The 12,563-nt window shown below is 47.3% G+C and overlaps 1 protein-coding gene across 1 annotated transcript in view; it reads right to left on the bottom strand.

Annotated features, from left to right (window-relative positions):
• ATP6V1B1 (ATPase H+ transporting V1 subunit B1) overlaps nucleotides 1-3,612 on the bottom strand; it is a 166,473-nt gene extending 162,861 nt beyond the window's left edge. Inside the window, exon 1 of the mRNA XM_068274471.1 lies at nucleotides 3,296-3,612. Within this exon, the coding sequence (XP_068130572.1) occupies nucleotides 3,296-3,401 (106 nt within the window). The 5' untranslated portion in view covers nucleotides 3,402-3,612. The remainder of the gene's footprint in view (nucleotides 1-3,295) is intronic.
• Between the last annotated feature and the right edge of the window lie 8,951 nt (nucleotides 3,613-12,563).

The raw sequence follows: 12,563 nt of genomic DNA, 5'->3' as shown, positions 1-12,563 counted from the left end.
TGGCAAATTGAATCGAATCGAATCCCGATCGGACATGTCGGATTTAATCCGAACGTAAATAGAATCGTAATCGAATCGCACAAAGAATCGTATTGTGTAGATGGGGCTTTAAAGAGACTCAGTGATCAATTAAACTAAAGCTCTGGTACTTACCCGGGGCTTCCTCCGGTCCCATAAACACATCTAAGTCCCACGCCGTCCTCCTGCAGTCTGCCGCTCAGCCGTGGTGAGCCCTGGTAACAGGCTCAGTCAATGTCAGTCAGGATCTACTGCGCATGCGCGGGAGGTCTGCACATGCGCAGTAGATCCTGACTGGTCTGTAGATCCTGACTGATCCGGATAGACCCGGACTGACGTCACTGAGCTGTTACCAGGGCTCACCGCGGCTGATTGGCAGACCGCCGGAGGACGGCATGGGACTTAGATGTGTTTATGGGGCCGGAGGAAGCCCCAGGTAAGTATCAGAGCTTTAGTTTAATTGATCTCTGAGTCTCTTTAAAGTACACTTGTAATGGAAAAAAAGTGTCCCTAGGCAGTACCTCTGGAGAGGGAGGACTCTGGATACTAAAGAGGCTTCCCTTATCCTCCTTAGCCAGCCCCATCCAGCGCAGGCACTCCTAAACTTTCAGCATCCATAACAAGCCTCTGACGCGCCTCGCGCAGGTGCAGTAATGGCTTTCCGATTGGTGGCTTTCTGATTTGTGTCTGCACAGGCGCAGTACTATTTTTTGCCAGAGGGAGACGGAGGTAGCGCACTGCGCTGGATCAGACAGGCCACGAATGGCCGAACTAAGGGGACCCGGGACAGAAGACAGAAAAGACGGAGGACGGCAGCATGGGAGTGATCCGTGCGGATGGAGCTGGAGGAAGCCCCAGGTTTGTATAAATCTTTTAGTTACATTCATCTCTGGTACACTTTAAGTGCTGCCTATTCATATGAATGGGCAGTGTTGGTACCGTCTTTTACTAACGCACATAGGTCTATTTCTATGGCTTCCTTGGTTGTTTACCATCGCACTTCCATGTCCCGCTACAGGGGAGAAAAAGGCTGATCGCCGCAGAAAGCCACCAAAAGCTTTTCTGTATGCTTGCAAAAGAGCATTTGATTGAGACAACGTGGGATGCCCATCTGCACTGGGCCTAGAGGATGATGGGGTAGTGGTTAGTGCACTTGCCTTGCAGCACAGGGTCTCCAGTTCAGATCCCAGCCAGGGCACTATCTGCACAGAGTTTGGGTTTAATCTGGGCACTTGGTTTCCTCCCACATCCCAAAAACATACAGATAATTAGCTTTCCCCTATATTGGCCCTAGACTATGATACATACACTACACAATATAAGACTATGGTAGGGATTAGATTGTGAGCCCCTCCAAGGGACAGTTAAGTGACAAGACAATATATGCTCTGTATAGTGCTGCGGAAGAGGTTGGCGCTTTATAAATACATCATAATAAAAAGTGAGAAGGATATGGCGGCTGGCATGTTTTTTTCCTTTTAAACAATGCACATTGCCTGGCTGTCCTGCTGATCCTCTGCCTCTGACAGATCAGCTGTCTATAGCAAATCTGACAAGATTAGCTGCATGCTTGTTTCAGGTGTGCGATTCAGACCCAACAGACCAGAGAGATCAGCAGGGCTGCCAGGCAACTGGTATTGTTTAAAAGGAAATAAATATGGCATCTTTCATAGGTATCACACCTCGGGTTCCTTTTAAAGTGAACCAGAGAGAAAGCACCCTCATGTATTTTACCATATATACTGTATATCAGTGGGAACATTAGAGAAAACACCTACCCTGCTCTCTGTTTCATCCTTCACTGCTCAGTCTGCTTCTTATCAGCCCTGATAAAATCCCCGACTGAGCATTCAGTCTGGCTTTGCTCAGGAATCATTATACCCGAGTCTGTCTTCTCTGATGTCTTTTCAAGCCCAATCCTGCCCCCTTCTGGCTCTGCCTTCCTGTTTTGTATATTTGCAGCATCACAGAGAACTGTGATGAGATGGGAGGGGCTGCTAATGTAAGGGTATATTGAAAAACGTTTTTTTTATCTATATTTGTTAGTCATTTTTTAGAAATGGTGATTTCATTTTGCACACAGCCCACTAAATAATATGCTTTTCTGATGAACTGTGTTTTGCTTGGAGTTTTACTAAAAAACCCCACAAAAAACGGCACACCAGAGTGGTGAAAATACCAGGTATAGTATTTATTTTGTATCGTGCAATATGTAATCTATCGGAGGATGTTTATTTTGGACCAAAGCGTTCATCTCTGGTTTCCTTTAAACACAATAAAAAAAAAAAATGAAACACTATGAGACTGGTCTGAAGTCATTTGAATTCATATTAACACCTTACTGAAGCTGATATTTCTGACTGTAGGACAAATTATCAAATAGACTTGAAAAGTTCACATTACAAACGCGGACGGCCACGCATGCGGAACGCAACGCATGCGAACGCACGCCATCCGCGTTTGTGTGCGTTGCGTGGCTGATCCCATCACTGAAAAGTGAATGGGACAGCCACGAGTTTTGGCAAAAAATGCGTGCAGCATGCGTAACCGGACCGCACAGGTCCGGAACGCATGCAGTGTGAACATCAGACAGTGCACTCTATGCACTGTCTGATGTCTTGCATGTCGGCCACCTGCACGCGTTTCCAAAACGCGGCTGGAAACGCGTGCAGTGTGAACGGGGCCTTAAAGTGGACCTGAACTGTTGCACAGGTCAAAAGGAAAACAGAGAGAAATAAACCCTGTATGTATTTAGAGAGTTTAGCCTATTTAATTCCCCCTCATCTGTGTCTAATCACAAGTTGTAATTTGATCTCTCCCCTTTGTCAACTGACTGCCATGACAGATAAGCTAATTTGTAAATGCAGGATGTTAACAATATGGCTGCTTCCATGAATCAGGAAGTAGAAACACTGGAGATTTATTTTAGCCATTGTATCAGCTGTAACAAATGTTTTTCTTTAAAGTTTATCATGTTGCTGCGTATCTTTTAGAGCCGAGAGTAAGTTCTGAGTTCAGGTCCACTTTAAGTTAATTAATTAAGTAATTAGTAAGCAAACAAAGAAGAGAAAGTCCTCTGTGCAAAATGACACATTGTAATTACAGCTGCATGCAAAATTAAACAGTTTGTCATTTCACTGCGACATTACTACCGTACGAAATTTGAGCCCATCACCATAGATAGACGGCTGCGCTGAGATGCTGCTGTTAGTTTGTGTAACTTAATAAAGTTCCCCTCGCTCACTGAAACGACACACAGGAGCTGAAGGTGACTTACATAGCCTGGGATTGGATATGTAATTCCGGGTCACTGCCAAGGCATGTTCTCTTGCCGCTCCTATGTCCTGGTGTGTTGGGATCCTCATCTCTACCTTGGTTGCCATGTCGGGAGCAGCTGGTGACGGTGTCTGTGCCCAGACCGATGCCCTGTGTGTTTTATAGACGGCAGAGAGCTCCCCTGTGTTGTGTATATATCTCTATTCTCTGCCCATCCAGGTGAAACTGACCTTTTCCGGCTGCACTGTGCCCATCTCACCTGCACAAACCCTCCCTGTGTGTACTGTAAACTGTCACAGCTCACTGACTCGCTGCATGTCATTATCCCTGCCAGTGACGCCCGCCTCCCAGAACCACCGACACTATATGCACAAGCAGGCCAGGGAGCTTAAAGGGAAAGGCACATTTTATAGAAAAAAAATCCTAATGCCTTCAAGAATAACAATTTATATTGTGTGGATTAATGGCAAACATATTGCAGTGCATGGATGGGTGAAAGTGCAAAAAATGGGTAATGAGGGCTCCAGCTCTGTGGAGCTAATTATTCATGGCAGCACATAGTCATAGTCTTACTATCTGGATGCACGGCGTTGCCCGGGTATGTATTTGGCCGGTGTTGGCTCCGCTCACTTTTCCTAACCCTAACTCACAATTACTCAATTACTTAATGACCAAGTTTGTGAGCTTTGCGGTCTTTGCCATCAATAATTTGCATTGAAATAAAATAAATCTGAGGTCGCTCCACCCTTTTTCTGAATTAGAACCCCAATCACCCAATGGCCAACTGTACCAGGTACAGGTGATTAACAGTGCAAGAGGCTTGTGCCATTAACAGTGCAAGAATGGCAGCAATTAAATATTCCCCTTAAAAATCAATAGGTGGATTTTGATTGGCTTTTGTAGGCTCCACCCACTTTTCTGAATATTACTCTCAGTCACCCAGTGACCAACTGTGCAAAGTTTGAGAACCCTACCATTAACAGTGTAAGAATGGCTGCAGTTTACATTTTCTGAGTGAAATTTGCATTTGTCTCCACCTACTGATGACCCAGCATTGCCCAATTATGTATTTGGCTGATGTTGGCTGCGCCCACTTTTCCTAACCCTAACACACAATTAATCAATTACTCAATGACCAAGTTTGTAAGCTTTGTGGTCTTTGGCATCAATAACCTGCATAAAAATGAAACAAATCAGATTGGCTGTTTGTGGCTCCACCCCTTTTATAAATTTAAACCCAAGTCACCCAATGGCCAACTGTAGCAGGTTTGAGGCTTGTGCCATTAACAGTGCAAGAATGGCAGTAGTGAAATATCCCCCTGAAAAATCAATAGGTGAATTTTTGATTGCCTTTTGTAGGCTCCACCCACTTTTCTGAATATTAATCCCAGTCACCCAGTAACCAACTGTGCAAAGTTTGAGAACCCTACCATTAAAAGTGTAAGAATTGCTGCAGTTTACATTTTCTCAGTGAAATTTGTATTTGTCTCCGCCCACTTATGACCCGGCATTGCCCGATTATGTATTTGGCTGATGTTGGCTGTGCCAATTTTTCTAACCCTCACACACAATTAATCAATTACTCAATTACCAAGTTTGTGAGCTTTGCAGTGTTCGGCATCAATAATTTAATTGGAATGAAACAAATCTAATTGGCTGTTTGTGGCTCTACCCCCCTTTCTGAAATTGAACCCCAGTCACCCAATGATCAACTGTACCAGGTTTGAGGCTTGTGCCATTAACAGTGCAAGAATGGCAGCGAAGTAATTATTCCCCTTGAAAATCAATAGGTGAATTTTGATTGGCTTTTATAGGCTCCACCCACTTTTCAGAATATTAATCCCAGTCACCCAACGACCAACTGTGCAAAGTTTGAGAACCCTACCATTAACAGTGTAAGAATGGCTGTGGTTTACATTTCCTAGTGAAATTTGTATTTGTCTCCGCCCCCTTTTTGGTTATGGGAATAAAAAGTATCCTATACTTTATTCCAGGTAATGTACTATGTGTGTGCCAAATTTCATTCAAATCCATTCAGCCATTTTTGCGTGATCGATTAACAAACATCCAAACATCCGAACTTTCCCATTTATAATATTAGTAGGATTACTATGCATGCATATAGCACTGACATGTTCTGCAGCACTTTACAGAGTACATAGTCATGTCACTGACTGTCTTCAGAGGAGCTCACAGTCCAGTCCAACTATAGTCATAGTGTAATGTCCTACCATATTATTATTGTGTATTTATATAGCACTGACATCTTCTGCAGCACTTTACAGAGTACATAGTCATGTCACTGACTGTCCTCAGAGGAGCTTATAGTCATAGTATCATGTCCTACCATATTATTATTATATATTTATATGGCACTGACATGTTCTGCAGCACTTTACAGAGTACATAGTCATGTCACTCACTGTCCTCAGAGGAGCTCACAATCTAATATCTACCATAGTCTAATGTCCTACCCTATTATTATGTACAGTATTTATGTAGCACTGATATCTTCTGCAGCACTATACAGAGTACAGAGTCATGTCGCTGACTGGCCTCAGAGGAGCTCAAAATCTAATCCCTACCATAGTCATAGTCTAATATCCTACCATATTATTATTATGTATTTATGTAGGGCTGACATCTTCTGCAGCACCTTACAGAGCACATAGTCATATCAGTTACTGTCCTCAGAGTAGCTCACACTCTAATCATATCATAGTCATAGTCTAATGTCCTACCATATTATTATTATTATTATTATGTATACAGTATATAGTACTGACATCTGCAGCACATTACAGAGTACATAGTATGTCACTGTCATAGAGATGTCGCGAACCTCCGATTTTCGGTTCGCGAACTTCCGCGGAAGGTTCGGTTCGCGGAAAAGTTCGCGAACCGCAATAGACTTCAATGGGGAGGCGAACTTTGAAAAATAGAAAAAATTATGCTGGCCACAAAAGTGATGGAAAAGATGTTTCAAGGGGTCTAACACCTGGAGGGGGGAATGGGGGCGGAGTGGGATACATGCCAAAAGTCCCGGGGGAAAATCTGGATGTGACGCAAAGCAGCGTTTTAAGGGCAGAAATCACATTGAATGCTAAATTGCAGGCCTAACGTGCTTTCAAACATCTTGCATGTGTATACATCAATCAGGGAGTGTAATTAGAGTACTGCTTCACACTGACACACCAAACTCACTGTGTAACGCACCGCAAACAGCTGTTTGTGTAGTGACGGGCATGCTGGACTACTGCGCAACATGGCGAGATTGCTCTTCCTCACTCAGTGATGTCAGGTAATGTGTGACTTCCTTCTCAACTTTCCATGGCATTGTTAAAAAGCTTACGTTTTGTTTTTAAATTACATTTTCTACTTGCTGTGTACTTGTTCAGTACCGCTACAATGAGAATCCTGTGGAGGCAGGCAAGTCTGCCATTGTGACCCCGGGTAATGGCCGGGGAATGAGGGGTTTGAATCCGGTGTGGAGCCTGAGCAACGGCTACCACTACACATCCAAGGAGGGCAGCGGGCAGGCATGCACGCCCGCTCGCACCGAGGTAGTGACCAAAAATAACAATACAGGAGAAGGACTTTCGAGGCCCTGCTGTGTATTTGAAATGAATGTACTTTAAATCCTTTAACGAGAACCAGTTATGGCGGGCAAAGATGACACCACATTCCTTTCACGAGAATCATATGGAGGCGGGCAAGTCTGCCATTTGTGACCCCGGGTAATGGCCGGGGAATGAGGGATGGAATCCGGTGTGGAGCCTGAGAAACGGCTACCACTACACATCCAAGGAGGGCAGCAGGCAGGCATGCACGCCCGCCCCGAGGTAGTGACCAAAAATAACAATACAGGAGGCGGACTTTCGAGGCCCTGCTGTGTATTTGAAATGAATTAACTTTAAATCCTTTAACGGGAATCCGTTATGGAGGGCAAGTCTGCCATTGTCACCGCGGGGAATGAAGGTTGGATTCCGGCCCGAAGTGGGAGCCTGCTGAGACCCATGCTGTAGCTGCCCTGACCGTGCTTTGCAGACCAGGCATCTGTGGTCAGATGGACCCTTGAGCCAGCGGAAGACAAACCAAGTCGAAAGCATTTGCCAAGAATGTATTACGGAGGGCAAGTTTTTTTGCCCTTTTTTTAAATTTTTGAAAATGATAGATGGTTGTATTTTTAAATTGTTTGCAAGTTTAGATGGTTGTATTTTTAAATTGTTTGAAAGTTTAGATGGTTGTATTTTTAAATTATTTGAAAGTTTAGATGGTTGTTGTATTTTTAAATTGTTTAAAAGTGTATCCATTCTTCCTCCCCCCAGCCACGAACAATACCATGGGAACGTGGAGCAGCAGAAGCCCCCTGTGACGGCTGCCGCGGTTGTTCTCCGCGGCTTGTCTTTTGAGGGGTGCTGCTTTTCCTCAGGTGTTCTTGCCATAGCTGTTTGTGCCTTCTCTCCAGGTGCCTTCGTAAAACACTTGTCCCTACGTGACAGTTGGCCTTTCCACGGCTCAATTTTTGCTGGCAGAGACAACAGATGGCTTTGCTCCGATCTGAGACACACACATTAAACAATGTCCAAACCGCTGAGCCCCCCTGGGCTGATGGCGCTACCGTGGCATCAGCAGCTGACGTTGAAGGGCATGTTGGCTGTTTGGCCATAGCGGGCAATACATGGCGCCGGACACTGCCCCCAGCTGTTTCTGAGGACGAGCTCCCTCTTGTATTGCGTTCCGGAGTTGGAGCCTGATCAACATCTACCACCACACATCCAGGCAAGGAGGGAGGCAGGCAGGCATGCACGCCCGCCTAGAGGTAGTGACCAAAAATAACAATACAGGACTCAGGAGGACCTTTTGCGGCCCTAATTGAAATGAATTAACTTTAAATCCTTTAACGGGAATCCGTTATGGAGGGCAAGTCTGCCATTGTCACCGCGGGGAATGAAGGTTGGATTCCGGCCCGAAGTGGGAGCCTGCTGAGACCCATGCTGTAGCTGCCCTGACCGTGCTTTGCAGACCAGGCATCTGTGGTCAGATGGACCCTTGAGCCAGCGGAAGACAAACCAAGTCGAAAGCATTTGCCAAGAATGTATTACGGAGGGCAAGTTTTTTTGCCCTTTTTTTAAATTTTTGAAAATGATAGATGGTTGTATTTTTAAATTGTTTGCAAGTTTAGATGGTTGTATTTTTAAATTGTTTGAAAGTTTAGATGGTTGTATTTTTAAATTATTTGAAAGTTTAGATGGTTGTTGTATTTTTAAATTGTTTAAAAGTGTATCCATTCTTCCTCCCCCCAGCCACGAACAATACCATGGGAACGTGGAGCAGCAGAAGCCCCCTGTGACGGCTGCCGCGGTTGTTCTCCGCGGCTTGTCTTTTGAGGGGTGCTGCTTTTCCTCAGGTGTTCTTGCCATAGCTGTTTGTGCCTTCTCTCCAGGTGCCTTCGTAAAACACTTGTCCCTACGTGACAGTTGGCCTTTCCACGGCTCAATTTTTGCTGGCAGAGACAACAGATGGCTTTGCTCCGATCTGAGACACACACATTAAACAATGTCCAAACCGCTGAGCCCCCCTGGGCTGATGGCGCTACCGTGGCATCAGCAGCTGACGTTGAAGGGCATGTTGGCTGTTTGGCCATAGCGGGCAATACATGGCGCCGGACACTGCCCCCAGCTGTTTCTGAGGACGAGCTCCCTCTTGTATTGCGTTCCGGAGTTGGAGCCTGATCAACATCTACCACCACACATCCAGGCAAGGAGGGAGGCAGGCAGGCATGCACGCCCGCCTAGAGGTAGTGACCAAAAATAACAATACAGGACTCAGGAGGACCTTTTGCGGCCCTAATTGAAATGAATTAACTTTAAATCCTTTAACGGGAATCCGTTATGGAGGGCAAGTCTGCCATTGTCACCGCGGGGAATGAAGGTTGGATTCCGGCCCGAAGTGGGAGCCTGCTGAGACCCATGCTGTAGCTGCCCTGACCGTGCTTTGCAGACCAGGCATCTGTGGTCAGATGGACCCTTGAGCCAGCGGAAGACAAACCAAGTCGAAAGCATTTGCCAAGAATGTTTTACGGAGGGCAAGTTTTTTTGCCCTTTTTTAAAAAAAATTTGAAAATGATAGATGGTTGTATTTTTAAATTGTTTGAAAGTTTAGATGGTTGTATTTTTAAATTGTTTAAAAGTGTATCCATTCAAGTGCAAGTTATGCACTGACCGCCAGGTATAATGTGCAGTCACAGATGCAGTGAAAGGTATGCAGTGACTGCAAACAGCCGTTTGTGTAGTGACGGCCGTGCTGGACTGGTGCGCACCATGACGAGAGTGCAGGTGATGGTGGCTTTTCAGCCCATATGCTCGCCCGGCTGATGTAGCTGAATGACAGAACAGTGACTGTCCAGCTGATCAAATTTGGTCTGACCACAATGAAGCAACGACCTTATTATCTTTTGTGTGCCACCCCCACCCGAGACACTCAAATAGCCGGCGGTCATTGCTTCATTGTGATGCGCAAGCCCCTTCACCGCGGCAAGGTAATGATCACGAAGGGGGATGGGCACATGTACACGCACCAGAAAAATTAGTGTAGCGGTCACTGCTAGCAGCGGCCTTAAAAATTCAGGAATCCGCCTAGAGTCCTGGACCCTGTTGGTAGTGGCGGAAAAGGCAGTCAAGCGGCCTGCAGGCAGAGATGCTGTGTGTGGGGACTGACTTAGTCTTCTGTCGTGCAGTAGCCCTCCGTGATCCATTCCTCATTCATTTTGATAAAGGTCAGGTACTGAACACTGTCGTGACTTAGGCGACTTCTCTTCTCAGTAACTATGCCTCCAGCTGCACTGAAGGTCCTTTCTGACAGGACGCTTGCGGCAGGGCAAGAGAGAAGTTGTATGGCAAATTGGGACAGCTCTGGCCACAGTTCAAGCCTGCGCAACCAGTAGTCCAAGGGTTCATCGTCGCTTTTCGCAGAGTCTACATCCACACTCAAGGCCAGGTAGCCGGCTACCTGCCGGTCCAGGCGTTGGTGGAGGGTGGATCCGGAAGGACTATGGCGAGGAGTTGGACTAAAGAACATCCGCATGTCCGACATCACCCTGAGATCGCTGGAGCGTCCTGTTCTTGCCTGCGTGGACTTGGGAGGAGGAGGGTTACTGCCAGTGGTACCTTGATTGCGTTGTGCAGCCACATCACCCTTAAATGCATTGTAAAGCATCATCGACAGCTTGTTCTGCAAGTGCTGCATCCGTTCCGCCTTTTGTTGAGTTGCTAAGAGGTCCGCCACTTTGTGCCTGTACCGAAGGTCTAGTAGCGTGGCCACCCAGTACAGGTCATTCGTCTTGAGTTTTTAGATACGGGGGTCCCTCAACAGGCTGGACAACATGAAAGAGGACATCTGCACAAAGCTGGATGCAGACATACTCACCATCTCCTCTTGCTCTTCCTCAGTGACGGGACGCAACTCCTCTTCCTCCCCCCAGCCACGAACAATACCACGGGAACGTGGAGCAGCAGAAGCCCCCTGTGATGGCTGCCGTGGTTGTTCTCCTTCCGCCGCCTCTTCCTCCTCCACAGAAACACCTTCCTCATCATCACCATCATCAGAGTCTGACTCCTCTCCTTCCCCACACGACTCCTCTTCTTCCTCCTCCTCCCCCCTCTGTGCTGCCGCCGGTGTTGTGGAAACATCGGGTTCGTGTGTAAATGGCTCCCACGACTCCTGCTGCCCTAACTCTTCTTGTTCACGCTCCTCCACAGCTGTATCCACCACTCTACGCACGGCACGCTCCAGGAAGTAGGCGTAGGGGATCAAGTCGCTGATGGTGCCCTCATCGCGACTCACCAGTTTGGTCACCTCCTCAAAGGGCTCCATGACCCTGCATGCATTTCGCATCAGTATCCAGTTGTTGGGCCACAACATCCCCATCCTCCCAGATTGTGTCCTTGTACTGTAATGATACAGGTACTGGGTGACGGCTTTCTCCTGGTCTAGCAGGCGAGAGAACATCAGCAGGGTGGAATTCCAGCGAGTCGGGCTATCGCAAATCAGGCGTCTCACCGGCAAGTTGTTTCTACACTGAATGTCCGCAAAGAGTGCCATGGCCTTGTAAGAGCGCCTGAAATGCCCACACAACTTCCTGGCCTGCTTCAGGACATCCTCTAAGCCTGGGTACTTGGACACAAATCTTTGCACGACCAGATTAAGCACATGTGCCATGCAGGGTATGTGTGTCAGCTTTCCCAAATTCAACGCAGCAATGAGATTGCTGCCGTTGTCACACACCACGTTGCCAATCTCAAGCTTGTGCGGGGTCAGCCATTGCTCCACCTGTTTGTTAAGAGCAGCCAGGAGAGCTGCTCAAGTGTGACTCTCTGCTTATAGGCAATACATGTCTAACACTGCATGACACCGTCGCACCTGGCATGCAGCATAGGCCCTGGGGTGCTGGGGCTGTGTAGCTGGAGAGGAGATGGCGGGACCAGCCAAGGAGGAGGAGGAGGAGGATGACGACAGCGAAGCGGTGATAGCAGGTGGAAAGGAGGTGGCTGGAGGCCTGCCTGCAAGCCGTGGAGGTGTGACAAGTCGGTCCTCTGCGCAGCCACATACTTGCTGCCATCGGTCACCAGGTTGACCCAATGGGCTGTGTATGTAATGTAGTGGCCCTGCCCGTGCTTGGAAGACCAGGCATCCGTGGTCAGGTGGACCCTTAAACCAACGCTGTGTGCCAGAGATGACACCACTTGCCCCTCAACTGCACGGTACAGTTTGGGTATGGCCTTTTGTGAAAAATAATTGCGGCCTGGTATCTTCCACTGCGGTGTACCAATGGCCACAAACTTACGGAAAGCCTCCGACTCCACCAGCTTGTATGGTAATAGCTGGCGAGCTAATAGTTCTGCCACGCCAGCTGTCAGACGCCGGGCAAGAGGGTGACTGGCAGACATTTGCTTCTTACGCTCACATACTTCCTTCACGGACAGCTGGGTACTGCTGTGGGCAGAGGAGAAGGAACCGCTCAAGGGAAAAGGCGGTGTGGAGGAGGGTGGCTGTGAAGGTGCAAGGGAGAAAGTGGATGAAGACGATGCACCTGAAGGAGGAAGAGGAGAAGGAGGGTGGCTTGTCTTTTGAGGGGTGCTGCTTTTCCTCAGGTGTTCTTGCCATAGCTGTTTGTGCCTTCTCTCCAGGTGCCTTCGTAAGGCACTTGTCCCTACGTGAGAATTGGCCTTTCCACGGCTCAATTTTTGCTGGCAGAGACAACAGATGGC

The sequence above is a fragment of the Hyperolius riggenbachi genome, chromosome 1 (genome assembly GCF_040937935.1).
Source record: "Hyperolius riggenbachi isolate aHypRig1 chromosome 1, aHypRig1.pri, whole genome shotgun sequence".
NCBI lineage: Eukaryota > Metazoa > Chordata > Amphibia > Anura > Hyperoliidae > Hyperolius > Hyperolius riggenbachi.
Note: the sequence above shows the minus strand (reverse complement) of the source record. Positions and strands in the feature narration are given on the sequence as shown.